Source organism: Barbus barbus (assembly GCF_936440315.1).
Source record: "Barbus barbus genome assembly, chromosome: 44".
Classification (NCBI taxonomy): domain Eukaryota; kingdom Metazoa; phylum Chordata; class Actinopteri; order Cypriniformes; family Cyprinidae; genus Barbus; species Barbus barbus.
In genome coordinates this window covers 14,963,082-14,990,963 of record NC_136722.1, presented here as the reverse complement: position 1 = coordinate 14,990,963, position 27,882 = coordinate 14,963,082, and the positions used below count along the sequence as shown (strand labels likewise).

The following is a 27,882-nucleotide window of genomic DNA, read 5'->3' as shown; positions in this document are numbered from 1 at the left end:
AAAACTGGCAAACACCGAGAACCAGACATGCGCTTCGCACACGATGTCCTCTCTCTTAGTGCGCATGCGCAGTATCACTATACCGGCGGAGGCTGAACATTAGCAGCTTAAACGACGCAGGGATAAACGAGACAGTTTTGACAGGTCAGTGCGCCACTGTGGATTATTTGTGTTTGAGTGGTTTTATTCCATCAATATGATGTTAAATTCAAAAGATAAAAATGTTAAAACATAAATATAAGCCAGCAGTCGGACAACCTTGTTGGGTGGGTTAGCAGGGGAGCTAACAGAGGCTAATGCGCAGATCTGGGAGGGGGAGGCGAGTCTGGCGTTAAGACGATATTACCAACAAACCTGCTCTTCAGTCGATGATCGCTACCATCTGAGGAGCTAAAATGACATTTTATTGACTTGAATCGATCGTCTCCGCTTCACAGGCGCTATGTACAGTTGGATTGGTGTGTTTGGCGGGGTGTTTTTAGGTGGAGATGGTTGGATGGGTCGCTCCCCTTCACTGCGGGCTGAAGCGCCACTGCCCATGAGAAGCGGGTTAAAGACACACTGAACAGATCCAGTCTGGCTTCGTTACTTGCTAATATCTTAATACACTTTTTAGTCATTTAAGGCAAAACGCCACAGGTGAATAGAGTAAAATTATAACTAATAGTTGTCACTGTACTTCCCCAGTTTGTTAATCACAGTATATTAAAACGACTTTGCATTTCTGAAATATTACGCTTAAATATGCATATGTGGCCATGTCTACTTAAATATGCACTAATTTGAATACATTTCCAGAACAGCAATCTGAACATTAGATATGACCAGGTTCATTTTTTTGTTACATTTTGTTGACATATTAGGTCACACAAGTTGACAAATAAAGGTTTTTACAATTTTTTATTATTTTATCACTCCATAAGTAGAAAAATAAGGTCAACAGGCGGACAAAAACGAATACAATTTGTTGAATTAAATTTTATATAAATCAGGTTAATGATATATGGACAAACCCCTCAGTAAAAAAAAAAACTACCTTCAGAATATAGAAAGGAATAAAATTGGAAAGTTTGGTTTAAGTTCTACTGAAGTGGAGATGCATGTGAAAAAAAAAACCCATTTTGAGAAAACAGCCTTTAAATTAATTGAAATCAGCAGATGCAAATAGATAAAGTGTAATAATAATAATAATAAAATAACTGTTTTGGCTGTTTTCTTTCCACTAGTATGAAAAAGTGTTATGTAATAGCTCAAAATCCCTTAACTTGGCATGAAATGAAAATTAATTTTTTAAACATATTATAGACAGACATTTGGGTGTAAACTACAGACTTCTCTCTGGTGATGTACACCACCTCTGCGATGCTCATCTGCCTCCACTTTTAAGTGCAACGCCCACATCTCAAAATCCAATCAACAACCGATGGATAGAGCCAAGTCACCAGCCTACACATTTTTTTATTTTCTGATAATCCGTTACAGTCTCATATATGTCACAATATAGAAGGAAAAACCTATCGCTACATCCGTTACATAATGGGGTCTTTATTTTCTTGATCTTGACTGATTTTATTTGCAAGTGATTGAAAGTATCCAAGCTCTAGCTAAACAACGTTGACACAAAACCTCAACATATAGCCTACTTCTGTTTTCTAGTTTAGCCCAGCAAGTGACTGACAAGGTCATTTGAGTAGGTTACAACTCTGACTGCTTAAGTATTCTGTATTTTTGCTGCTGTCTGATTAGTTATTTCACAAACAATGGATGTGCATGCATATCTGGCATTTTGATTGGTGTATGTGTCCACTACTGATAGAAACAAGTGACATTAAATGATCTTTCAAAGCCTGTCATCTAGCTGAGATCAAGCAACTATTTTAATGAGTCTTGGTGATTTCTCTTGTGCTCATCTTGCTTTGATCATGTCTTTCCAGCAGGCAACATCATGAGTCAGGGGAAGGACAATGCACGTCTCAAAAGCTATAAAAACAAATCGCTCAACACAGATGAGATGAGGAGGAGGAGGGAGGAAGAAGGCCTCCAACTTCGCAAACAAAAGAAAGATGAACAAGTAGGAGAATTGGAGATATAAGAGTGGCTTTGTGTATCTTTGCTTTGTATCTTGTTATTGTACTCTGATGTTGTTGTTGTTTAGTTTATGTACACGTGTATATACAGTGCCCTCCAAAAGTATTGGAACAGTAAGGCCAATTCTTTTATTTTTGCTGTAGACTGAAAACATTTGGGTTTGACATCAAAAGATGAATATGAGATGAGAGATTAACATTTCAGCTTTTATTTACAGGTATTTTCATCTTGATCTGATACTCAACTTAGAAGATAGCACCTTTTGTTTGAACCCATCCATTTTTCATGTTACCAAAAGTATTGGAACAGATAGAATTAACATAGATTAAAGTGAAAAAGACTTCATATTTAGTTGCAAATCCTTTGCTTTCAATAACTGCATCAAGCCTGTGACCCAGTGACATCACAAAACTTTTGCATTCTTTTTTTGTGATGCTTTTCCAGGCTTTCACCGCAGCCTCTTTCAGTTTTGGGGCTTTACTCCCTTCAGTCTCCTCTTTAGCAGGTAAAATGTGTACTCTACAGGGTTTAAGTGTGGAGATTGACTTGGCCAGTCTAAAACTTCTTCCACTTCTTGCCCCTGATGAACTCCTTTGTTGTTTTGGCACTATGTTTTGGGTCATTATCTTGCTGCATGATGAAGGATCTCCCAATCAGTTTGGTTGCATCTTTCTGTAAATTGTTAGACAAAATATTTCTGTAGACTTCTGAGTTAATTTTGCTGCTGCCATCATGTTACATCATTAATGAAGATTAATGAGCCTGTCCCAGAAGAAGCGATGAAAGCCCAAGCCATTACATTAATTGTGTAATGTGTACTATAATGTACACCTGTGTACACTGTGTTTCAGATGAGCTTGTATGTTTGGGATCATGAGCAGATCCTTTCTTTCTCCAAACTTTAGCCTTTCCATCACTTTGGTCCATAAAATCAGTCCATAAAACCTTGTCCCAGAATTTTTGAGGCTCGTATCCTATTCTTCTTGCTAATGAGTGGTTTGCATCTTCTGGTGTAGCCTCTGTACTTTTGTTCATGAAGTCTTCTGCGAACAGTAGATTGTGATACCTTCACTCCTGCCCTCTGGAGGTTGTTGCTGATGTCACTAACAGTTATTTTAGGGTCTTTCTTTACAACTGCAGATGTTTTCCTTGATCTACCCATTTGAGGTGTACTTAGTACACCAGTGGTTTCTTTCTTCCTCTGGAGATTACAAAAGGTTGTACTTGCTATTGCCAGTGTTTGTGCAATGGTTTGATTGATTTTTCATCTTCTCTCCGCTTCACAATTGCTTATTTTTCACCCATAGACACCTCTCTGGTTTTCATGTTTACACGTCTAATGAACTATAAATGCAGTCTGCACGCATCTGAAACTGAGCGCAGACATTCAGCGCTATTTATTGTTTGAATAATAAATTAATAGGACACACCAGGGCAATAAAACACACCTGTCAGTCACATGTTCCAATACTTTTGGTAACATGAAAAATGGGTGGGTTCAAACAAAAGGTGCTATCTTCTAAGTTGAGTATCAGATCAAGATGAAAATACCTGTAAATAAAAGCTGAAATGTTAATCTCTCATCTCATATTCATCTTTTGATGTCAAACCCAAATGTTTACAGTCTACAGCAAAAATAAAGGAATTGACCTTACTGTTCCAATATTTTTGGAGGGCACTGTATATTATATACATATACATACATACATACATACATACACACAAATACTCAAACAGAATAACATCTTATTAAAATCACAGTATTTACAGTGTTTAAGAGAATCAGCCTACAAATACTTCTAGCTAATTCTACAGGAGAAAATATTGTAACAATAATGAAAACATCACTTGCTTTCTCCTTCCAAGGAAAGAAATGCAACATTAGTATTGCTATGTGGCACATGTTGGTATTTTATTGAGAACAGTGAGCTGAGAGTTTGTGTTCTTACAGCTGTTCAAGCGCAGAAATGTGGCCACAGTGGAGGAGGCTGGAACACTGGATGATGATGGGATGTCGGACAGTGGATACCTGGAATCACAGGCCAACAATATGGACCAAATCACGGTGAGAAAGATAAAACAATAGTTAATCATAGTGTTGAAAAAATCTATATAGATTATTATTATTTCTGTCTTTCCAACATCACAGGGAAATGTTATTTCTGAGGACATGATACAGATGATCTTCTCCAGCTGCCCAGAACAACAGCTCATAGGAACACAGCGCTTCAGAAAGCTCTTATCAAAAGGTTAAAGACCCCGAAGACTGAAATTCATTCATTTGCATAATCATATTTATGATAAAAGGATGCTAATTCCATCTTTAACCCTATATTAGAGCCTAATCCTCCTATTGATGAGGTTATTGCCACCCCTGGTGTCGTGGCACGATTTGTCGAGTTCCTGAAAAGAAGCGAGAACTGCACGCTACAGGTGAGCCTAGCATGTTGTATCTAAGTGATATTAAAATGAACCATACAGCCTAGAAGCAGAACAACAGTCTGCAGACATATCCGTTAAGCCAGAGCAGTGAGACAGTGAGTCATCCGGCATGGATCTCTCCCAGCACATGCTCACACTATTGGAATGTGTATATTCTGCAAGTCTCCTCGCTATCTTTATTTAGTCCCCTTAGCTCTTGAATGGTGCATTAGGGAATGCTTTTCTGCAGTATGGTGACAGACGTTCTGTCTCTGTGCAGTTTGAAGCAGCGTGGGTTCTGACTAACATTGCCTCAGGAACATCCCACCAGACGCGCGTGGTCATCCAGGCTGGGGCGGTGCCCATTTTCATTGAGATGCTCTGCTCGGATTTCGAGGATGTACAGGAACAGGTGAGCGTCTTGCTGATGGGGCAAAAATAGTCCCAGATAGGTATAAAAAAAAAAAAATAGGACTAACTTTGTGATTGAAACTGTCTTTTTCCACTGCAGGCAGTGTGGGCTTTAGGCAATATTGCAGGTGACAGCACTGAGTGCAGGGACTATGTTCTGGACTGCAATATTCTACCCTCTTTAGTACAGTAAGTCATGCAGCCATTTGTTTTAGAACAACTGTACTGTTGTTGTTCTAATGACGCAAACTCTCATTCTCAGGTTGTTGGCTAAACAAAACCGTCTGACTATGATGAGGAATGCAGTTTGGGCTCTGTCTAACCTGTGCAGGGGGAAAAACCCACCCCCAGATTTTGCCAAGGTAAAAGTCACCTCCTTTTGTTTCCATGCAGTTCAGTACAATTTATTTGCAAAGTATTCATTATATATTGTTCCAAAATAGATTTCTAGAAATGGAAGAGTTGGGGTGAACAATATATCTCTAATATATCTATTAAAAGCTGTTCTATAAAATCTATTATAAAAAAAAAAAAAAAAAAAAAAAAAATATATATATATATATATATATATATATATATATATATACACCTTTTTTATGTTTAGGTTACCTTTACCATCATCTACCTCTAATTTTAGACTAATAATTTACGATGTTGAATATAATTTTTAAAGAATATCCATTTTTCATATTGTACATTATAATGTTGTGATGCTCAGATTCACTTTTTTAAATTTTGCAAGTTAAACAGATTGACCTTAGTTTTGAATTTGTTTATACAAAGTAGTTGAGAATTTTGATTTTTTTTTTTAATATGCTATTTTTTATGTGATTACAAAAATTGTTATCGGACTTGTAACATTACTCAATAATGCAAAATAATAATAATAATGCCTTACAACCTACCATTCAAAAGTTTAAAGTCATTATGATTTTTTTTTTAAACAATGCTTTTATCCAGCAAGGACTAATTAACAAACATTTAGTGTTGCAGTAGATCTGTTTTCAACATTGATTATAAGAAATGTTTCTTGAGCAGCAAACCAGCATATTAGAATGATTTCTGAAGGATCATGTGACACTGAAGGCTGGAGTAATTATGCTGAAAATTTAGTTTTGCTGTCATAGGAATAAATTACATTTAACAATATATTAAAATAGAAAATTGCTATTTAAAATTATAAATATACTTCATCACATTATTTTTTTTAACTGAATTTTGTTTCAAGTAAATGTAGCCGTGGTATGCATAAGACGTTTTTTAGTGTGTGTTAACAGTGGTTGAGGCTCAAGTTGAGATATCTAAACATTGCAGGAAGGGACAAACTACAAACAACAGTTACATTATTGTAGCTTGAGACGTTTGACTAAAGCACTTAAATTATTAACAGCCAGAGGCCTATCTTTACAGTTAGAGCGGCTGAATTCGTTTGACTATTAGCTGTTGTTGTACAAAACACTCTTGCATTGCTTTGAATAAAAGCATCTTCCAAATTAGTGTATGTAAATGAGGAGAGCAAGATGGATGAAAAGTGCCTGATAAATAACAAGCAAGCACATAAACGGCCATAGTCAGTTCTTGCTTCATTTCGCTAGCTACAAACCTCAATGATATTGCTGTGGGTGGCATGCACATGTGTCATCATGGTCATGTTTGCTCAAGCTAGCACATGTTATTAATAATTATGCTTAATTACTTAAGTTAATGTTGATTTTATAATTTAATGATTCATTTTTGTTTACAATACAATGACATTGATTAATGTATAATAAACAAATTACTTAACAATTTTTTTTATTAAACCAACATAAATCAATATTAACTTGATTATTAAGTAATTTAATTAAATCCAATTAAGTCACAAGAGTATACACACCTTTAAACTTAAAGTGAGATCTGAGTTGTATTTATTTTTTAATGCAGGTGTCGCCGTGTCTCAGCGTTCTGTCCTGGCTGCTCTTTGTGAATGATACCGACATTCTGGCTGATGCATGCTGGGCTCTTTCTTATCTGTCTGATGGTCCCAATGAGAAGATCCAGGCTGTTATCGACTCAGGAGTCTGCCGCAGACTAGTGGAGCTGCTGCTGTAAGACATGAAAAACATATAGAAAGAATAATGAATAGCTAAAGCCAGTAATTCTCAACCATTATGACTTCAAGGCGCCAATTATTGACAACAATATTTGTAGGTCCCATGACTCTTCCAGTCGATTTGCTGGACACCAACTAAAACCAGACTAAAATTTCATACATTTATATGATCTTTCAAGTCTAAACATCACATTTTTTAAATCCTCATATATCCAGGATTTCCAAGACTGTGGAAACCTTGGTTCTTTAAAGAAAACAAATAGTTGAATAAAAATAAGAAATTTCTTGATTTTTAGTTGTTTTAGCTGTTTTTAAAGATGACTTTTAAGCCATTTTGAGTTTGCTGAGGCCCCCTAGTGGACTCAAGCCCCTCCAGGTTGAGAACCAACGGCTTCTACTTTGTATTTTTATGGGTGCTACTTCAAATCCTTAGAATGACAGCAGTTTTCTGAGCTGTTGTTTTCATGTTTTCCAGACATGCAGAATATAAGGTGGTGTCTCCTGCTCTAAGAGCCGTGGGGAACATAGTCACAGGCGATGACCTACAGACTCAGGTAATACAACTTCACTTTTTTCGTCCTCTGCTGTAATATTGTAGCCATTACATGCTTAGGGTATAGCATTATTTGTTTTCTCATGAACAGGTGATTCTTAACTGCTCTGCCCTGCAAAGTCTTCTTCACCTGCTGAGTAGCCCAAAAGAATCCATTAAAAAAGAGGCATGTTGGACCATCTCCAATATCACAGCCGGAAACCGTGCACAAATACAGGTACATGCATGTTTACGGTTAACATGAATGTTAGTTGGGGTTGTTTTCACACCAGGCTCATTTATAGCATTTATTTCAAAACCTGGCATGTTTTCTGCCTTAGTTGCATACTTGCATAATGACATTTTTGGTACACTTTGAAATGTTGCCTTGTCAAAAGGAACTGAACCAATGCAAAAAAAAAATGCAACATTGTAACATGTTAAGTCCTTGTTTCGGAACAAATTAAAATAATCTACAGGTCTGAAAATGCCCTGAGTGTCTGTTTCTCTCTCACAATCTTTGTTTTGATCTTTGTAGCTGGTGATAGATGCAGACTTGCTCCCCCCGTTGATAAATATTCTGCAAGTAGCCGAGTTCCGTACAAGAAAGGAGGCTGCATGGGCCATCACAAACGCCACATCTGGCGGTTCTGCTGAGCAGATCAGGTGAGATGGATCACTGCTTTAGTCTGGTATAACCATGTGTCTCCTGTGACAGTTTGTGATCAGATCAATTCCTGCATCAGCAACCAAGACAGCTTTATATTTTAATGCTTTAATCTTCTCCTCAGGCATCTTGTTGAGCTTGGTTGCATCAAGCCCTTGTGTGACCTCCTGACTCTGATGGATTCGAAGATTGTACAGGTGGCACTGAATGGCTTGGAGAACATCCTAAGACTGGGTGAGCTGGAGGCTAAACGAGGAGGAGGAATCAACCCCTACTGCGCCCTCATTGAAGAGGCGTATGGTATGTTAGTCATCACACTTGCATGTGATTTTTCCCATATTTATAAGGATTTCCATATTTTTTGACCTGTTTAGTATGACCCACCCACGTGAATTGTGTAAACTAACTAATAGCCTCTGAGTGGCTTGGTTCACAGTAATTGTTGCTTCACACAAACACCTTCTCTGCAAGCACTGTGAGTTTGGGTCGCTTGTGCACTCATAAGCAGTGTTGGGGAAAGTTACTTTTAAAAGTAATGCATTACAATTTTGCGTTATTCCTTAAAGTACAAACTTTTAAAAGGCCATACATATAAATAGGATACCTAGAAACCATAGTTGCATTTTTACCACAGTATTGAGGTGCTATATGTGTGGTTTTAACTCTGGTTATCATGATGTAAATGTATGCTACTATGGAAGAACAATGGTTAATTTTAATAAAACTCAAAACAGTCAGAAAAAAAAAATTTCACCATATAAAAAAGGAGGTTGTTGCAATTTTTACAGATGTTACTGATTTTGATAATTAACATAAATTGACATCTGCATCCTAACTCAAACTACTGCTGTCAACAATGTCAAATGTGCATTTCTAAGAGACATAAAATTATTATTATTGCGCATATGGGTGTGTATAATATGGGGGGGGGGGTCAGATTACCTTGTGTGTACGTGGGGGGGGGGGGGGGGGGGGGGGGGGGCATGAAAAAAAGGTTGGGAACCACTGCACTAGAAGGTTTCATTTTTTTTTTTTTTACCAGTATCTGCACAACTTCACCAAAAGTTATGACCAGTGTTGGGCATGTTACTTTAAAAAAGTAATTAGTTATAGTTACTAGTTACTTCTCTCAAATAGTAACTGAGTTACATCATTATAAAAGTAACTAATTACCAGGGAAATTAACTATTGTTACATAAAAAAAAAAGTTCAAATATGTGTCAAATAACTTGGATGCCCCCAATATTAAATGTATGAAATGGACATTAAATAGAGTAAATTATTCTAAAACATTGTACACTAATCTACACTATTTTAATATTGCTGTGGTACAATGTGAGAGACACCTATCAAATTCAATACAGGTCCTTCTCAAAAAATTAGCATATTGTGATAAATTCATTATTTTTTGTAATGTACTGATAAACATTAGACTTTCATATATTTTAGATTCATTACAACACAACTGAAGTAGTTCAAGCCTTTTATTGTTTTAATATTGATGATTTTGGCATACAGCTCATGAAAATCTCAAAATTAGCATATCATGAAAAGGTTCTCTAAACGAGCTATTAACCTAATCATCTGAATCAACTAATTAACTCTAAACACCTGAAAAAGATTCCTGAGGCTTTTAAAAACTCCCAGCCTGGTTCATTACTCAAAACCGCAATCATGGGTAAGACTGCCGACCTGACTGCTGTCCAGAAGGCCATCATTGACACCCTCAAGCAAGAGGGTAAGACACAGAAAGACATTTCTGAACGAATAGGCTGTTCCCAGAGTGCTGTATCAAGGCACCTCAGTGGGAAGTCTGTGGGAAGGAAAAAGTGTGGCAGAAAACGCAGCACAACGAGAAGAGGTGACCGGACCCTGAGGAAGATTGTGGAGAAGGACCGATTCCAGACCTTGGGGGACCTGCGGAAGCAGTGGACTGAGTCTGGAGTAGAAACATCCAGAGCCACCGTGTACAGGCGTGTGCAGGAAATGGGCTACAGGTGCCGCATTCCCCAGGTCAAGCCACTTTTGAACCAGAAACAGCGGCAGAAGCGCCTGACCTGGGCTACAGAGAAGCAGCACTGGACTGTTGCTCAGTGGTCCAAAGTACTTTTTTCGGATGAAAGCAAATTTTGCATGTTATTCGGAAATCAAGGTGCCAGAGTCTGGAGGAAGACTGGGGAGAGGGAAATGCCAAAATGCCTGAAGTCCAGTGTCAAGTACCCACAGTCAGTGATGCTGGTGTTGGTCCACTGTGTTTTATCAAGGCCCGGGTCAATGCAGCTAGCTATCAGGAGATTTTGGAGCACTTCATGCTTCCATCTGCTGAAAAGCTTTATGGAGATGATTTCATTTTTCAGCACGACCTGGCACCTGCTCACAGTGCCAAAACCACTGGTAAATGGTTTACTGACCATGGTATTACTGTGCTCAATTGGCCTGCCAACTCTCCTGACCTGAACCCCATAGAGAATCTGTGGGATATTGTGAAGAGAAAGTTGAGAGACGCAAGACCCAATACTCTGGATGAGCTTAAGGCCGCTATCGAAGCATCCTGGGCCTCCATAACACCTCAGCAGTGCCACAGGCTGATTGCCTCCATGCCACGCCGCATTGAAGCAGTCATTTCTGCAAAAGGATTCCCGACCAAGTATTGAGTGCATAACTGAACATAATGGCCATTCTTTTATTGGTCGGATGACATATGCTAATTTTTTGAGATAGGAATTTGGGGTTTTCATGAGCTGTATGCCAAAATCATCAATATTAAAACAATAAAAGGCTTGAACTACTTCAGTTGTGTTGTAATGAATCTAAAATATATGAAATTCTGTTTATCAGTACATTACAGAAAATAATTAACTTTATCACAATATGCTAATTTTTTGAGAAGGACCTGTATATTACTGTAATTATTATCATTACAATAGTGGAACAATAAAACACAATAGATTTTTTTTGTTAGTTTTTTTGACTGTGAAACAGCAACTTGGGCCAGTGTCTGAGTGTACATAGTACATGCGGTTAAAAAATCTGCCTATAAGGTCTTCCTGCAGAAGTTTTGTGGTTTCATATTTGAAAGCAAAGTAATTAAGACAGACATGAATATTAGTATTGTAATTCTGCTGTTTTTCTGTAAACAAAATGAATAAACTAAATGGTTAATAATAATAATATTGGTGTTATTGCAGTGTTATTATCCTAGTAATATATTTCTTTATCTGTATGATTTTAGTAATATTTTAATTATAATAATAACAAAAAATTTATAAAAAATATTTCCAATAACAATTTACTGTAGTTGTATTGTCATATAGTACGGGGTAAAATTATTATAATTTTTTTATTTATTCATCCTTAGCTGATCATATGCCTGTAATTGGTTCTCTGGGGTCTTCAGACCCTTCATTACATCCCAACCTTTCAACAATAAATCCTTTTTAATGTTAACCAGCGTTAATCCTGCCAACGCCTTTAATTCCAGAGATCAGATTTTCACAATGAGTTTTCACCTGTTTTTTTCATGTTCATATTAATATATAAAATAGCTGATTAAATTTTAAGTTTGAACTAAAATGTTACTCTCAACAACTAAAATTAAGTAAAACTGACTTATAAAAAATAATGGTTCGGCATAAAATTAATATATTTTTGTCTAGAAAACAGACTAACCTTTTCCTGTTGCTTTCCATCAGGGTTGGACAAACTGGAGTTTCTACAGGGTCATGAGAACCAGGAGATCTACCAGAAGGCTTTTGACCTGATCGAGCGCTACTTCAGCACAGAGGATGAAGATCCAGCCCTGGCCCCTGCCGTCGACCTCCAGCAGCAGCAGTTCCTTTTCCAGCAGTGTGAGGCTCCCATGGAGGGTTTCCAACTTTAACACTTCCCTTCACCCCCATCTTCTCCAAGCAATCCACCCTGGAGGGTGTGCGAAACCCCCCCCCCCCCCCCCCCCCGACCCAACAGAGCGAAGAATGAATAATTTCAGTTAAGGTATGATATACAAGAGCGTGTGTTGCCGGTCAACCCATTTCCCCCCTCTTGTCCTACTTCCCTGGCCCGGTCTAGAACGATAGCTCCAGAACGATAGTGACTTCCTGTCCTGATGTGGAAAACGTGAGCAGTAGATCTTTCATATGACTTAAATATCCAACTTCCTTCATTGAACTGTTATTCAGCCCTTCAAAGCACGCATATCCCATCAGTCCTTCAGCCCGATTCAGGAAACCTGCATCCAGTGATGACTTAACAGAAGCTGGGAAAGCACAGTTCGTGTGACGTGACTGCAATATTGACTCTGACAAGGGATCTGCTTTCCATCTGTTGTACAACACTGGCCTGACCATGTGACTGTGTTTGCATGTCTCTAAAATCTCCCCATCCAAAAAAAGTCGCAGCCAACATGCGCCGAAAAACTCAAGGACATCTGATAAATGCAAGGCACTTGTACCTTCTCAATTGACCCAGACAACTGAAAGACGGAGGGGTCCGGGCTTTCCGACTGACAACGCCAGTCAGATGGTTTCTTACTTTGACTTGCATCGAACATGCATTCCGACAATGACTGAACTGTACAGGCTCCGCCTATCATTTTAGGGTTACACATTTGCACCTTTGGAATTCTGGGAGTTGGAGTCTTTCTGCTCACTGAGACTGCTGGACAGACAAAAAGACAGGTCCTGTAATCTGTGTATTACACCATTTGATACTTCAAGAGGACAATTTCACATGAGCGTCATCTTCATCTGCACTTTACGTTCAGAACAGACACCCTTTGTTTAGATTCAAACCTCTGTAGTCCGTTTTAGGCCCCCGAAGCGCATCTCAGGATATTGAGGTGAAGAGGAATGACACGTACCTGCATTATGGGATGTGCTTACAGAAAACACTAAGTATTTAAGAGCGCTGCCTCATTCTGGCTGAGAAAACTCCAACATTTCAAATCTTCCAACATATTTTAACAAGCTGTTGAAAAGTGAGCTAAAAAGGCTTTAGCTTCCTGACGTGTGTGAGACAAACTTAAATATTAATGTCTAATCATGCTGAATGCGCACACACGTTCAGACACACCATATTTTCCCGAGTGACTAGAACTGTATATGGAAAAACACAGAGCAGAAAATTGTTCAGTTCTGTTTTATTTTATTGTATTTTTGCAAGGGTTAGACTCTCTTAATACCGAAGGTGCCATAATCCTCATTTAAAAAAATGGAGGTGGAAAATGACAAACAAATGGACTTTAAAAGAATTTATCAACAAATTTAAATTTAAGATTTACTGGGTATTAGTTCAAGATATGATTGTTTACTTAGGTTTTCTTAATGTCAGATTCTTCCCAAGAGATGACCAGCTCTGTGTTCAATACTGCTGTCGTATTGAGATTGTGTAACTGTTCTCTGTTACGCCATTTGCATAAATGCTGTTTCATGAAGCTCGGTGGTCAAGTGATTTAATTTGAGATCTGTATAACTCTTATTCATCATTGCTTCATTCACAGAAGGGCCAGTCATTATGCACGCTTAACCTTTTTGACTATGCTCTTTTTTTCCTATGTAATTCAGTGCTAATTTTACTTCTGGTTGGTCATTTTAATCAAGCACAGACAATAAACATCAGCTTTAGGACAACCTTAAAGGTATAGTGCACCCAAAAATTTTAATTTGCTGAAAATATACTCACTCTCGGGACCTCCAAGATGTAGAGGAGTTTGTTCATCTGAACAGATTTGGAGAAATTCAGCATTACCTCATTTGCTCAATAATGGATCCTCTGCAGTGAATGGGTGCCGTCAGAATGAGAGTTCAAACAGCTGATAAAAACATCACGATAATCCACATGACTCCAGTCCATCAATTTACATCTTGTGAATTGAAAAGATGTGTTTGTAAGAAACCAACACATTATTATCCATAATAACTTTCTGCAGTGAAAAAGTCCATCATAAAATAGCATGAACTGTTATGGACAGTTTTTGCTTACAGACAGTGCATGCATATTTCTCTTCTGATTCAGACAAGATCACTTTTTCAGCAGAAAAAGCAATATTATGAATAGAGGACTTGTATGAATTTAAAAACATCTTTAGGATGTATTGGTTTCTTACAAACACAGCTTTTTGCTTTTTAAGATGTCAGTTGATGGATTGGAGTGATGGCTGATAAAATTCTATATTTATATTACTATTAAAAATATAGATATAAAAACTAAAGTTCATAAGACTTTAAAGATAATAGTAAAGACAAATAACAGTGGAACACGATTTTATTTTTTCTTAATATATGTAGATATATAAAAAAAAAAACAACATGGGGAAAATCTCACATTTATTTTATGCACTACTCTCTAAAAATCTGTTTACTATGTGAAGAAAAGTGTCCAGCAGAGTTTCCATGGTGTGTGGTATTTGACATGAAATAACTGGCTGTTGTATGATGCCAACTGACACTGAGACATGGGCCTTGGGAGCTCAGATGGATGCATCTCACTGGGCTTTCGCTGCAAGTGCACTGGCCTCCTCCTTTTCTCTCTGTGCTTCCTCTCTCCATCGAGCCTTCTTCTCCATGTTATGAGAGGTCAGATTTTCATGCCGACTTGCCGCCTGTCATTGAAGGCATTGGTTAAAGGATTATGAGTCATATATTACCCAAGCTTATCATTTATACAGCAGCACACTTTTTATTACCCGTTTCCCAGAGACAGCCATAGCAACGCACGCAATAATGGTCAGTGCCATCATCACATAGCAGGCCTTCACACGCACTCTGTTCCTGGCAGCATCAATCATCTCAAATCTGAAAACAGCGCAGTATTTTCATAGAAATTACTATTTCATTAAATACATCCATGAAGATATGCTTAAATAAGTCAAGTCTAATTATACAAAAAAAAAACAATTTTAAAGAGTAGGGTAGCATATCGAGACAGATTTAAGGGCTAACAAACAGGTACATCATCTTTTTGAATGAACCTTTCAATGAATCTTTGTTTTTGCGAGTAGGACAACTCGATAGAAAGATGCTTCTTGTCGTTATTTCGAGATACAAGGTGTTTATTATTTCATCATATCCAGTACAGACTGAGAACCCACAAAACAATTAATGTAAAATATGATTTCCTTTGTGCTAAAGATTCAATAATGGAGGAGCAACTCTGCTCCAAAGCAATGCAAGAAACACGGAATTTTTGTACATTGCGAAAATATTAGTTTTACATATTAAATGCAGAGAGAAAGCGTTTAAACGCTCGTTCACACCAAGAACGATTAACTATATTATACTATTATAGACATTAACAATAAAGCTTTAATAATCAATCTAATTTAATAAGAATAGGCAAGTCCACACAAAAGCTATAACGATAATGATATGGAGGAAAGATATTAGAATCTACGGTGGCCGAGAGAGCTCAACTCGCTGCAAATAGAAAAAAACACATGCAAATTAAGAAAACAACTTCATCAATTTGACAACACACGTGCTACAAATGCTCACAATACAACCAAATAAAGAAACGCGAAGCAAATAAAATTCTTTATTTGGTTGTGTTGTGAGCATTTGCAGCTCGTTTCTTTATTTGTTTGCGTTGTGAGCATTTGCAACACCTGCTGTCAAACTGATGATGTTTTCTTGATTTGCTGGTGCTTTTTCTATTTGCATGTGTTTTCTGAAGTTGCAGCGCATTGAGCTCTCTCGGTCACCATAAGAATCACTTTCAGAACTAAATTTTCCAGACAGGGGCCACTTGTGCTTTTAGGGGGCACAATTTTAAAATTCATCATAACCTACTTTAAGTCTTATTCATTCAGTCATTTTTCACCATGCCATACATCACTGCAATCTCTAGAAGTAATCTATAACAATTTCAACTAAAATGAATGTTTCCTCATGTTTCACTTATTTTGTATTGTAGTGTCAGGGGGACCATGCACTCATTATTTTTGAGGGGGCACGAGTGAAGGGTTATACCACTGTATAACTGATATAGGCTTATGTCCCTACTGATAAAAATAAAAATAAATAAAACCATCACAGAAAATTGTAATGGTTTCCACTACAAATACCATTACAAACAATCAACTTTTAACCATTAAAAAAAAAGATTTTCTGTAGTGTGTTTTGGGACATATTCCATTAAGATTTATTGGTTTTAACAAGCCACCAATAGAAGGCAACCAATTACCAGTAAAGACCAACAGGCACCATTACAATTTCCAGTAAAACCAATACAAGTCCCATTATAACCAGTAAAACCATTACTAATTTTGTAATTGTGTCTTGTTTTTTTTTTACAGCAGGGGTTTTATTTATTTATTGTTTTATTTGATATATCCCAAAAATATCTCATGAAATATCTCAATTCTCAAATGTAAGTAAATGCATTTTGCACCTTTATAGATTATGTTAGTTGATCTATAATTAAGGGGCGATGGGCAGAGTAGCCTAATACTGTAATCTATTAACTACGCATAAAAGCCCATCTTTTTACTTAAGTACCAGATATGGGGGTGTCATACCATAATATACTTTTAAAACAACTGACTTTATATTTAATGTGAATTTAATAAAAACATTGTAAGTTAGTAATTAGCCTATAACACTTTCAGTGTACAAAAAGACAGCAAAGAACGTTTACATTATCAAAGAACATTTTCACTTCAGTCCAGCGAGTTCAAGCACTCTCAAAAACTGCCATAATAATCTCTAAAGCAGTTTACACTGTGAAATTAATACCTTACTTACGTACATCTTCACTTTGTTGTTTCTGATGAAAGAAATCTGAACGCCTCTGATTGGTCATTGCATTCCTAAGCTCAACAGAATCGTGTGTGATTGGTTATAATGCGTAATGCTTTAAAAACGTGTGCGTCTCTGGCTCTGTGCCAGCGAACGCAGATTTGAATTTAGCAGCTGGTGATGTTTTTCTTTTTTTATATATACAGTTTACAGGACAAACTGCGCATTTCACCCACAATTGTTTGCTGTGATATGATTCCAAATTTAGGGGGCCAAGCTTGTTGACGGGGGGCACTGGCCCCCCCAGAACCGCCCATGCCAGTAAAATAATATTGATCTTTGGGATTTTAAGGATTGACACTTTGATTATACAAATGAATATCACTATTAACCATTAAATCATATTTTTTACTCATCCCTAGTATAAAGCAACTGTATGGTGGGTCAGGGAGGACATGCCTGCCATATTTTGCATCTAACATCACAAACAGAGCCCACTCTGATCTCCCTCCAGATACCATGAATTACACTAATTACCTGTCAGTACACTGCGAGTAATCAATCTCGTTTGAACCTCACAGCGGACATCTCTTGTGTTCCAGCAATACGCTGCAGAACTTTAGCCACATGACCTTGTACACCAACTATATGCTCAGTAGTATGCCTGGAGCTGGGGGTTTATCTCAACGCAAACAGGAATAGCCCACTTACGACACAAACTCTGGAATCTGTTCTGCGGTTTTGAATCGCCCGGACCACACCAGCATCTTTTTATCCCTTTCTGATGGGCGGTAACCTGGAACTTTAAACCCATGCCGTTGTGCTAAAGGAAACAAGAAAAGAGGAAACAAGTTAGTCTACTGGGAAAACCATGAATTTCTTAATCTAATCCTTGTAGAATAGCCAAAACAGGAACTTATCTTGCTCTACATCATAATTACGTTGTTGTGTGTTACGTGCATGTTTTTTCTTGCTTTTGAATTCCTTCTTTGAATTGTAAACCTTCTAGGGAACGTAAAGTGCTGGAATGACGCGATTCATTCAGCAAGTAAAAGTGCAGTGTCACATCAAGTGCTGTGTCATGTCATATGCCCCGCCTCCTAATGCAGGTAGGTAGAAGTGAATGGATATTTGAGTACTGACCCTGAGGTGCGGATACCCCCTCTTGAGGCTTGCTGCACAGTCTTCTGCTCCCTGTGGTCATCACACCTCTCCTCACCTGCCCTATAGGAGGAAATTGACCATTAAAGGGATAGTTCAGAAGTGAGAATTCGGTCATTTACTCATCCTCATGTTGTTTTAAAATGGTTTGACTTTCATTCCTTAGTGGAACATTTTTAGCTGAACTGTTCCTTTAAGTCCGTCATGGTGATAAATCATGGCTGTATGATTATGCTTATATAACACAAATGTGTTGTTTCCGGTTATATTTGTACTGATAGTTTAAAAGGTTTTTGGTTGTTTAGTTTTTTCCCCAGATGAGGAAATTACACAGTATTTAAACTTTTGATTTAGCATTTTAGCAGCTGTTTAAGAATGATTTATTATTCAATCATTTGAACATTAGATTTTTGCTAGGCAAAATAAAAAAAACAATACAACCATTGTACCAAAATACAAATACAGTAAAAATGCTTTTTATAGTACCCTCCAAAAGTATTGTAACAGTAAAGACAAAATTGCTCTGTTGGCTGTGGAGTCAAGACATTTACAAATATGATTAAAAGATGAATATGAGACAAAACTACAGAATGTCACATTTTATTATTGGGTGAAACAACACATAGATGTTTTACCAGCTAAGAAGTTCAGCACTTTTAGAGTTTCATCCCTGTATCTGATGTGAGCATAAGTATTGGAACAGTTGCCTCAAAGGTCTTTCTAAGTGATCAGCTGTGTCCTGTTGCATTAATTCTTCAGATATTAAAAGCAGGGAATGTGTCGTATCAGTTATATCCATTACTTCTGTATTCTGAATCATGCATTCGATGATGACACACACAAAACAGGATGAAGACGAGGGAGCTGACTTTGAGAGAAAAGCAAGCAATTTAGATGCTAAAAGAAATGAGGAAGTCAGTTAGAGCTCTAGCAAAAACAATGGGCATGGAGAAATCAAGAGTTTGGAAACCACCAGCGACACCAGCAACCAACAACGACCTGATCGGCTGAGAAAACAACAGTAGTTGATGACAGACAAATCATAAAAGCTGTGAAAATGAACCCTAAAAGACATGTCTGTAAAATCACCAACAACGTCCAGAATGACAATCTACTGTCCTCAGGAGACTTTGACACAGAATTACAGATGCTACACAGCAAGATGCAAACCTCTGACCAGCACCAAAAATAGAAAGGCAACATTAGAGTTTGCAAAAAGCACAAAGGTGAGCCAGAAGAGTTTTGGAACTGTGTTTATGGACCGATGAGACAAAGATGAACCTTTATCTAAGTGATTGGAAAGCAAAAATGTGGCGAAAAAAAGGGAACCGTATTGATCCCAAGCATACAGCGTCATCTGTAAAGCATGGTGGAGGTGGTGTCGTGGCATGGGCATTCATGGCTGTCTCTGGAACAGGCCCTCTCATCTTTACTGATGACTTAATGTATGATGACAGTAGCAGAATGAATTTGGAAGGGTACAAAACCATCTTGCCTACCAATATTCAAGAAAATGCCACCAGATTCATTGGGAAGTGCTTCATATTGCATCAGAACAATGACCCAAAACACCCTGCCAGTTCAGTCAAGGAATTTATAAGGGCAAAGAAATGGAAAGTCTTAGATTGCCCAAGTCAATCTCCAGATTTAAATCCGATTGAACATGAATTTCACCAGCTGAAGAGGAAAGTAAAGGCAGAAACTCCCCAAAACAAGCAACAGTTGGAATTGGCTGCATTAAAGGCTGAGAAAAGCATTTCAAAGGAAGAGACCAAGAGTCTGGTGATGTCTATGGGTCACAGACTCATTGCTGTGATTATGTGCAAGGGATCTGCAACTAAATAATAGCTTTTAATCTTTTATATCTGCCTTATGTTCAACTGTCCCAATACTTACGCTCACATCAATGAGTGGGATGAACTCTAAAAGTGCTGTTCTTTTTATTTGGTAAAACACGTGTTGAAACAGCTAATAATAAAATGTGACATTCTGTAGTTTTGTTTCATATTTTAATCATATTTGTAAATGTCTTGACTCCACAGCCAACAGAGCAATTTTGTCTTTACTGTTCCAATACTTTTGGAGGGCACTGTATATATGCGTGTGTGTGTGTATATATATATATATATACACACACACACACAACCAGTCAAAAGTTTTTGAACAGTAGGATTTTTTTTTTTAAAGAAGTCTCTTCTGCTCACATTTATTTGATCCAAAGTAGAGCAAAAACAGTAACATTTTTAAATATTTTTTTTACTACTTAAAATAACTGTTTTCTATTTGAATATATTTTAAAATGTAATTCATTCCTGTGATTTCAAAGCTGAATTTTTAGCATCATTACTCAAGTGTCACATAACATGATCCTTCAGAAATCATTCTAATATTCTGATTTGCTGCTCAAAAAACATTTATTAATATTATTATGTTGAAAACAGCTGAGTAAAATCTTTTCAGGTTTCTCTGATGAACAAAGTTAAGAAGAACAGTATTTATCTGAAATAGAAACCTTTTGTAACATTATAAATGTTGTTATCCTCATTTAAAGCATCCTTGTTAAATTAAATTATTATTTTTTATAAATTCTTCAATATTATAATTAATGAAAAAAAATAATTTAGTTGTGAGTTGTGTTTTGCCAGGAATTCAACTATGGTACATTTTGTCTAAGAGACATCTGATACAGTATATATACCACGACCGTTATTAAAAATGTTATAACATTCATAATTTATATATACTGTGATGCATACTATCAAACACAATTATACTTTAAGATATTAATAACATAATGACTCGATAAGATATATAATAATATCTAACTCCATTATTTTACCGGAAATTACACTATGGAACATTTTTATAACAGAGATCACACAGAGTTGTAAAATCATAATATCAAGAGGTGTGGCTTTGTCCACGTATTAGATTAAACATCAAAAAAGTAATAAAATCCAAGCAACATGAATTCATTCATGCTAGTCTCGAAAAGTGATACTGCGTCACAATGTATTTATAATCATGTTTTCACTGCTAGTTTTATGCCGACACGTGTTTGAAGAAGCCTAGTGCCAAAACGTATCATATGCTGCCTGGCTGCGTCCAAAACAAATTTCATATAGAAAATACTGACCTATTAAAGTGCCAAAAGCGGCGCGAGGCCCTCTGATCATGTTGAAGATCATGACTTCTGACGAAAAATAGGATGAAAGAAAAAGACAATTTTACAGCTATGAAATCGTGCCCAAATTACAATGTCAGGTTTAGTTCCTCTAAGTCTCTAACCTTAAAGTCAGTTCGAGTTCATATGCGTGCGCAGAGCTGTGTAACCGCGAAGGACCCCGAGCAGCCAAAACAGCTCTGCTGCTCACACGAGCGCCTGTTAAGGACATAAGTTACGTATGCAAAGTGAGCGTAACACGAATGTAGTTGTAAATGGTATAACTAAACGTAAAGTTAAATAAGATATATAATACAAAATATTTGCATTTTTGCACAAAAATTTCGCATAAATCACCTGTGGATTTTACTTGCTTACGTTTGATCTTATTAATATCGTGAGAAATAATTCTGTCACACAATCTCTGTCAAATTGGCTCACGATAGTAAAAACTTGCGGGAATACTCAATAATTACCTGTTTAGAAAGTGTCAAAAACAACAGTTTTTGTAATAAATGTAATTCAGGCAGTATTTGGACACCCTCAGCGCACAGGACCTCTTTAGTCCACTATGGCGGCGCCCGGTGGAGTTCTGAACTGTGAGGACTTTTCAATGTTTCAGGTAAAACGTGCGAAGTTGTCAGCGGCCAAGATAAAATTATGCAGGATTTTTAAGATCACACTGATTTTTTATAAGCACGTTGTTATGATGTTAACGGGAAGGTTGTGCGAATGACCTCGGTGGTCTGTTGCATGCAGTGGTGAGGTTCAATGAGCAGCAGAGCAAACATAAGCGATTAAACAACTGGGCTGTTCTTTGTAAAAATTAATGTATGCATTAGGCGAGCTATCATTTATACGCAATATAAAGTACATAATTTATTTTTTATTATTTGTTTTATTATTATTAAAGCCACCAAATACATATTGTGCAATATGTGGGTTGTTGGACTAAATAACTTTTTTCAGCAGCAGGATTTTTAGTTAAAATTTATTTGATCTTATAGGGAAAGGTGTATAATTTAGGTGTTTTTACGTTTATATATATATATATATATATATAGCTTTGAATGATCTTTTAGTGTTTTCCCATTCATTTAATTGTTTCTGAGGTATTCCAAGTGTCCCTCAGTTAATATAAACACTTAAAGCTGCATGCATATTAATTACACAAGAATTAGAAAATGTAATTTGGAATAGATTTTGTCACTCTGCAGCACTGTCAGCTGTCAATATACATGCTGTCAGCTACCTATGTGTATATATAGTTATATTGTACACTTTTTAAATGTGTGATAGTTACCATGGGACCTTATGAGAAATTAGTAATCAGTTCTATCAGTAATGCCTAAATGGAGGGGAAGATGTATTCTTAATATTTAAGGTGGCAAATCCCAACACCCTTGACATGTTCTGGTCACTTTTGGACTAAAACTTACTTTTGCCTCCACAGGGTATAACTACTTCCCAAAAATAAAATTTGGTCTTTTTTTCTCCACCTTATTACAGTAGCAATGTTCCCAAGCAAGTGACCAGCATACAAAAAATACTTATACATTTCTTGTTATGCTAGTGGATATTGGATTCAATCTATTTGTCAACTTGTTTTCTTTCAATTAGCACAGGTCTTGTATTTCTTAAAAAAAAGATTGAATCCAAGATTTTGTGATAATATAACAATGGATTTACAAGCAAATTAGGTAAAGAATTTTCAGCACAGCAAGCAACCTTTTTTAACCAAAAGCATATGAACAACGTAATGATTGCATTACTTGCAATACAAGAACAAATAGTAACTTGAAGTTGAACTTGTATTTACACTCATGCTGTACATCTCTCCTCTTTTCCTTTAGGAAGTATTAAAACTTATGCGCACCATAGATGACAGAATTGTCCATGCCCTCAATACTACTGTGCCCACTGTATCCTTTTCAGGCAAAGTGGATGCCACACAGACCTGCAAAGAACTTTATGAATCTGTATGTATCACAGTGCAAAGAACTCTTTAATAATCTAAAATTATTATTAGAGATCCCCTCATTTTGTTCTTGATGTATTACTGATTTAAGTATACTGTCATACTCCGTTATGCATTAATTACAAGCCCTTTTTCTGTACTGCCTATGCCTTTCAGCTCATGGAAGCTCATCTTTCCAGAGATAAGGCAATAAAGTCATGCATTACAGAGACCTCTGCTGTTATTGGGCAGTTACGTGAAGAGAGGGCAAAAGATAGCGACAACTTGTCAATAATCAAGCAACTCAGGAAAGAGCAAACTAAGGTAATGTCTTTATTTATATGTACTTGGGCTGCAATTGGTTGATATCTTGTTTGAATTCTCTATCATTTCTCTACAGTTAAAACTCATGCAGTCTGAGCTAAATGTTGAAGAAGTGATCAATGACCAGAGTCTGAAGGTGAGTTATTGAGTGTCTCCTATTGAATATGAGTGATTTGCATTTAGAAGTGTTTAATGATCACATTTTCCTCCAGGTTTTCAATGAAAGGTGCCGAGTTCACTACACCCCTCCCAAGATCAAGTGAATAATACTTTTGTCAACTGCACAGTTGTTCTGAGGAAAACACCTGAAGCGGAGTCTGGCCATTGTCACTGACCCCACAAACCCTTCTCCATCAGTATGCGCTGTGGCTTTGTGTTTCTACAGTGAGGAAACACTACTGTTGGCCAAGTCCTGTAAACCTTTTCGTATAAATATTGTACAAAAGATTTTATAAACCATGAAATGTTTTCCAATTAATGAAAAGTTGTCTGGTATTTACTTTGCAATATAGTGATTAATGTTCATTTGAAGTGGAAACTTCTGTTCTCAGATGTTGATGTGGCCAACTGTCAAAGGTTAAAGCAGAGGTTTTCCAACCCGATCTCATGGGAAAACTACTATTTCACGAGTTGGCGATTTCGTATTAATTTGTACGATGTGAATTGTGAACGTATGATTTTTAGAAAAAAGTAAGCTTGAAAGCCCATCCCTAAATAAATGTATCACTGGGGCATGAGCAGATTGTATGAATGAGAAATTCATGGAAATTAGCCACTAATTCATCAAAACTTAAAACAGTTATGAATTGTCATGAGATAGTTTTGGGTTTTCAGTCCTTTATATGCCACAAACCCCCAAATGATGATCCTTGTGTGAGGGATTATCGTAAAATTTAAAAGGCATATATAGCTTCTAATGTAAACACCCAACTTGTACTGTGAAAAAAATCTACTCCTAGAACTATTAGATTTTTTTATTTTAAGTTATTGAAGTGTAAATATAAAAACTTACATAACTTTTTAGGCAGTTTGGTCACATTTTTATTTAAAATTTTAAATGTACATTTACTTTAGGTAAATAATGTACATTACAGCCAGTTAAGTATAAATATCAACTGCATCAGTATTACCAAGTAAAAAGCCCAAAATGTGAATACCAAACTACTGACATAGGTAAATAGATTTGATGTTTTGAGCGTGCAGGATAGAGAACCATTATTTTACAGCGATGCCAAACCCATAATGGAAACATTTAAACTAGGATTACCTAATTCACAATTAGTGTCATTGGAGGTAGTGATCCCACTAGTCATTCTACTGCAAGGGTATTAAACTCAGTTCCTGGAGGGCCACGGCCCTGCACAGTTTAGATATAACCCTAATTAAACACACCTGATCCAGCTAATCTAATCATTTAGGCTTATTTGAAAACTAAATGGTGTGCGTGTTGGAACTAAACAAACTGAGGTTGACCCCCCTGCTCTACTGTGATCACACTATCTGGTAAAAATGGTAACTGTGAGACTCATAAGCATTTTAGGCAATTTTTATTGTGATTTGGTTAGTTTCATTCAGAAGTATTCAATGGGATCATCGTGAGCCTTGGATGTCTGTATGCTGTGCAGCTCCAGTTCTTCTCCATCATGGGGCAGAGTTTTATAGACGCGTAGATGAATGTACTCATCCTCACCTACATGCACCTGAAACAGATCATTTACAGCATTGGCCTCAAACTCAATTCCTGGAGGCAGCTCTGCACAGTTTAGCTCCAAATCACACCTGCTTGGAAGATTCTAGTGATCCTGAAGAGCTTGATTAGCTGGATCAGGTGTGCTTGATTAGGGTTGGAGCTAAACTGTGCAGAGCTGTGGCCCTCCAGGAATTGAGTTTGAGACCAATGACTTCCAACAACGCTTTTAAAAACTTTCATAGCTGTTAATGTCTATATCTGAGGCTTTCTTTAACAGACATATTCAGTACATTAACAGGGTACTCCTATAAGTTAATTCATAAAAATCACAGGGATTTTCTCGTACCTTAATGAAGTAATTTGTCCCCGCAACAAGTTGTGTTCTAAACGTTTTTGCGGTGAAAACGTCAAACTTGCGCCCAGCTTTATCCTCGGCATGAGACTGTATCTGTGGAAAAACGGGAACTGTTGGACTGTGCCGCATCTCTTCACTAGTTATATTTATCTACAACGTAAAGTTACAAACCTCATCGCATATTTTCTGCACCTCTTCATTGGCATCTTTCTCCTCAGATGTTCCGCCGCAGCACACATTCATTTTAAATACAAGAGGCAAACAAAAACACTCAGGAACGTCTCCTCACTCCTGACTGGAACAAGCGTGCCTCACAAGTCCTGGGGCCTCATTTATATCCGTTGCGTACGCACGAAACCTGCCCTGAAAGATGCGTACGCCACTTCCTACGCAAAAAAACAGAAAAACAAACCTGACGGTCAAATTTGCAAACAACAATTGTTTTCATGTCGAGATACACATTTACATTAAATATTCCACTCTCATTAATGGAGATAAACACTAAAATTACATAGGCCTAGTCATGACACAAAAATTAAACTAAAATCATATGAATTTAGACATATTTGTAATGTGTATATATATATATATATATATATATATATATATTTAGCGAGAAGAATGAACGATGATGTACAGATTCCAAGAAGTGAAGTGCTGATAAAAAAAAAGAAAAAAAGATGATCTGGAAAGGTAAGTGCTGTCAATTTGCTTATGGCAAAAGGGGATACTTGTTAAAGCCTACTAGACTAAACATTTTATGTATGTTAAGGCTATGGATTACAGGTAATGATGTCAATGTACAGTCAATGTGTTCATTGTTTTGCTTCATAAGATATGAGTATATTGTCAAGAGCCAGGGGTATTAATTTTGTGTTTTCAGTATCGGCTTCTTTTTTTTTACTCTCAAAGTGATGGAACCCCTTCACTTCCATTTTATGAATCACCAAGGACCATGGATCCTACATTTTAAATGGCTTGAGGGTGAGTAAATTAACAGCAAATTTTCATTTTGGGTGAACTTTTCCTGTAATACAGAAGAAAGCATTAATTGATGGAAATCTGACATGAAGTGTGGCAATAAGAGGGATTCCTGTAATACCTGATCACCCTTCTTTGGAGAACTTCATGAAGTTTTTCAAAGCATGCTTTGTAAGTATTGTTGATTTTTCTTTCTGTTATAAATGATGTAAACTAAAGGAGTCATAACATAGTTTTTAGCTAAAAATGAGTTTTATTCATTTCCTTCATGTCCAGGCTTCTGATGACGAGTCACACCAAAACGTTCCAGTTGGAATCCGCGAAAGCGAAGATGTTGCACGACATCCCCTGTCTTTCTCCTACATCTAGCCCCTGTAAGGAATCGTCTCAGAGGGTAATCTTGGGAAGGTGGTTTAGAGAACCTCCCTCAGGCCATTCTTGTTTTTGGATTGACTTATGCGTTGCATCTTGATTAATGAGCAATACGTTAAACACATACATTTTCTCTTTGATTAGACAAAATCTCAACATACCTAAAGTTACCTGAAATTTGTTAAATGGATTTTGTAAAATGAATTAAAATAAACTGAATTCTAAAACAAAATCCTTGTTGTTTGTATTTTTGTCCTTGTTTATTGTGCAGCTGTAACTTAAAGAATAATAAATCGGCAGAGAAATCAGTCAAATTAAACCAGTTAAATAATTATATTAAAAAATGCAATTTAATGTTTTGAGTTACCATAACTGGTAAATTTTAAGTTATTGTAACATAGTTCAATGAACTAACACTTTCCAATATAAAGAACTTGAAATGTCTTGTTTGTTCAACAAGACAAAATCAACTTTTTTAGGGCAACGAGTTTCCATAAATTTTTCAAGTTCAATCAACTTGTACGGGCTTACAGTGCATTATATGACTGACAGACTGCAACGGTTTGAGTTAAAAATCTTTGTTTGTGTTCTACTGAAGAAACAAAGTCACCTACATCTTGGATGCCCTGGGGGTAAGCAAATAAACATCACATTTTAATTTTTGGGTGAACTATCCCTTTAATGTGACAAATATGTCACATCAAATTTCCACCTACTTTTATAAAGTTAATAGCCCGATGTGACATACAGGTGCTGGTCATAAAATTAGAATATCATGAAAAAGTTGATTTATTTCAGTAATACCATTCAAAAAGTGAAACTTGTATATTAGATTCATTCATTACACACAGACTGATATATTTCAAATGTTTATTTCCTTTAATTTTGATGATTATAACTGACAACTAATGAAAGTCCCAAATTCAGTATCTCAGA

At 36.7% G+C, this 27,882-nt stretch overlaps 3 protein-coding genes and 1 pseudogene across 4 annotated transcripts; 2 read left to right on the top strand and 2 right to left on the bottom strand.

Moving 5' to 3' along the window:
- Window positions 1-27: 27 nt before the first annotated feature.
- On the top strand, window positions 28-13,842 carry LOC306863516 (importin subunit alpha-5-like; annotated as a pseudogene). The gene is made up of 14 exons (XR_013786094.1): window positions 28-144; window positions 1,935-2,071; window positions 4,040-4,153; window positions 4,238-4,337; window positions 4,427-4,521; window positions 4,790-4,921; window positions 5,021-5,109; window positions 5,183-5,282; window positions 6,844-7,007; window positions 7,488-7,566; window positions 7,657-7,782; window positions 8,083-8,210; window positions 8,336-8,511; window positions 11,904-13,842. The product of XR_013786094.1 is annotated as an importin subunit alpha-5-like (transcript).
- A 612-nt stretch (window positions 13,843-14,454) lies between these two features.
- On the bottom strand, window positions 14,455-21,517 carry fam162a (family with sequence similarity 162 member A). Its single transcript, XM_079406896.1, has 6 exons — window positions 21,393-21,517; window positions 21,241-21,297; window positions 18,087-18,167; window positions 17,655-17,766; window positions 14,894-15,002; window positions 14,455-14,809 (listed from the first exon to the last, which is right to left on the bottom strand). The coding sequence occupies exons 2-6, from the start codon at window positions 21,290-21,292 to the stop codon at window positions 14,693-14,695; spliced, it is 471 nt and encodes a 156-aa protein (XP_079263022.1). The 5' UTR covers window positions 21,293-21,297; window positions 21,393-21,517; the 3' UTR covers window positions 14,455-14,692.
- LOC306863520 (protein MIX23-like) lies at window positions 21,421-24,024 on the top strand. Its single transcript, XM_079406897.1, has 5 exons — window positions 21,421-21,889; window positions 23,121-23,246; window positions 23,402-23,548; window positions 23,625-23,684; window positions 23,761-24,024. The coding sequence occupies exons 1-5, from the start codon at window positions 21,839-21,841 to the stop codon at window positions 23,809-23,811; spliced, it is 435 nt and encodes a 144-aa protein (XP_079263023.1). The 5' UTR covers window positions 21,421-21,838; the 3' UTR covers window positions 23,812-24,024.
- Window positions 24,025-25,119: 1,095 nt separating this feature from the next.
- LOC306863552 (cystatin-B-like) lies at window positions 25,120-25,943 on the bottom strand (the record flags this gene model as incomplete). Its single annotated transcript, XM_079406954.1, has 3 exons — window positions 25,765-25,943; window positions 25,585-25,686; window positions 25,120-25,248 (listed from the first exon to the last, which is right to left on the bottom strand). The coding sequence occupies exons 1-3, from the start codon at window positions 25,834-25,836 to the stop codon at window positions 25,120-25,122; spliced, it is 303 nt and encodes a 100-aa protein (XP_079263080.1). The 5' UTR covers window positions 25,837-25,943.
- Between the last annotated feature and the right edge of the window lie 1,939 nt (window positions 25,944-27,882).

Coding starts and splice junctions, on each gene's coding strand:
- fam162a (XM_079406896.1), bottom strand. CDS start 21,292: ATGATCTTCAACATGATCAGAGGGCCTCGCGCCGCTTTTGGCACTTTA. Junction 17,767..18,086: donor GGGGGTATCCGCACCTCAGG/GTCAGTACTCAA, acceptor TGTTTCCTTTAG/CACAACGGCATGGGTTTAAA. Junction 15,003..17,654: donor CAGATTCCAGAGTTTGTGTC/GTAAGTGGGCTA, acceptor CGCTGTTTTCAG/ATTTGAGATGATTGATGCTG.
- LOC306863520 (XM_079406897.1), top strand. CDS start 21,839: ATGGCGGCGCCCGGTGGAGTTCTGAACTGTGAGGACTTTTCAATGTTT. Junction 21,890..23,120: donor AGGACTTTTCAATGTTTCAG/GTAAAACGTGCG, acceptor CTTTTCCTTTAG/GAAGTATTAAAACTTATGCG. Junction 23,685..23,760: donor TCAATGACCAGAGTCTGAAG/GTGAGTTATTGA, acceptor ATTTTCCTCCAG/GTTTTCAATGAAAGGTGCCG.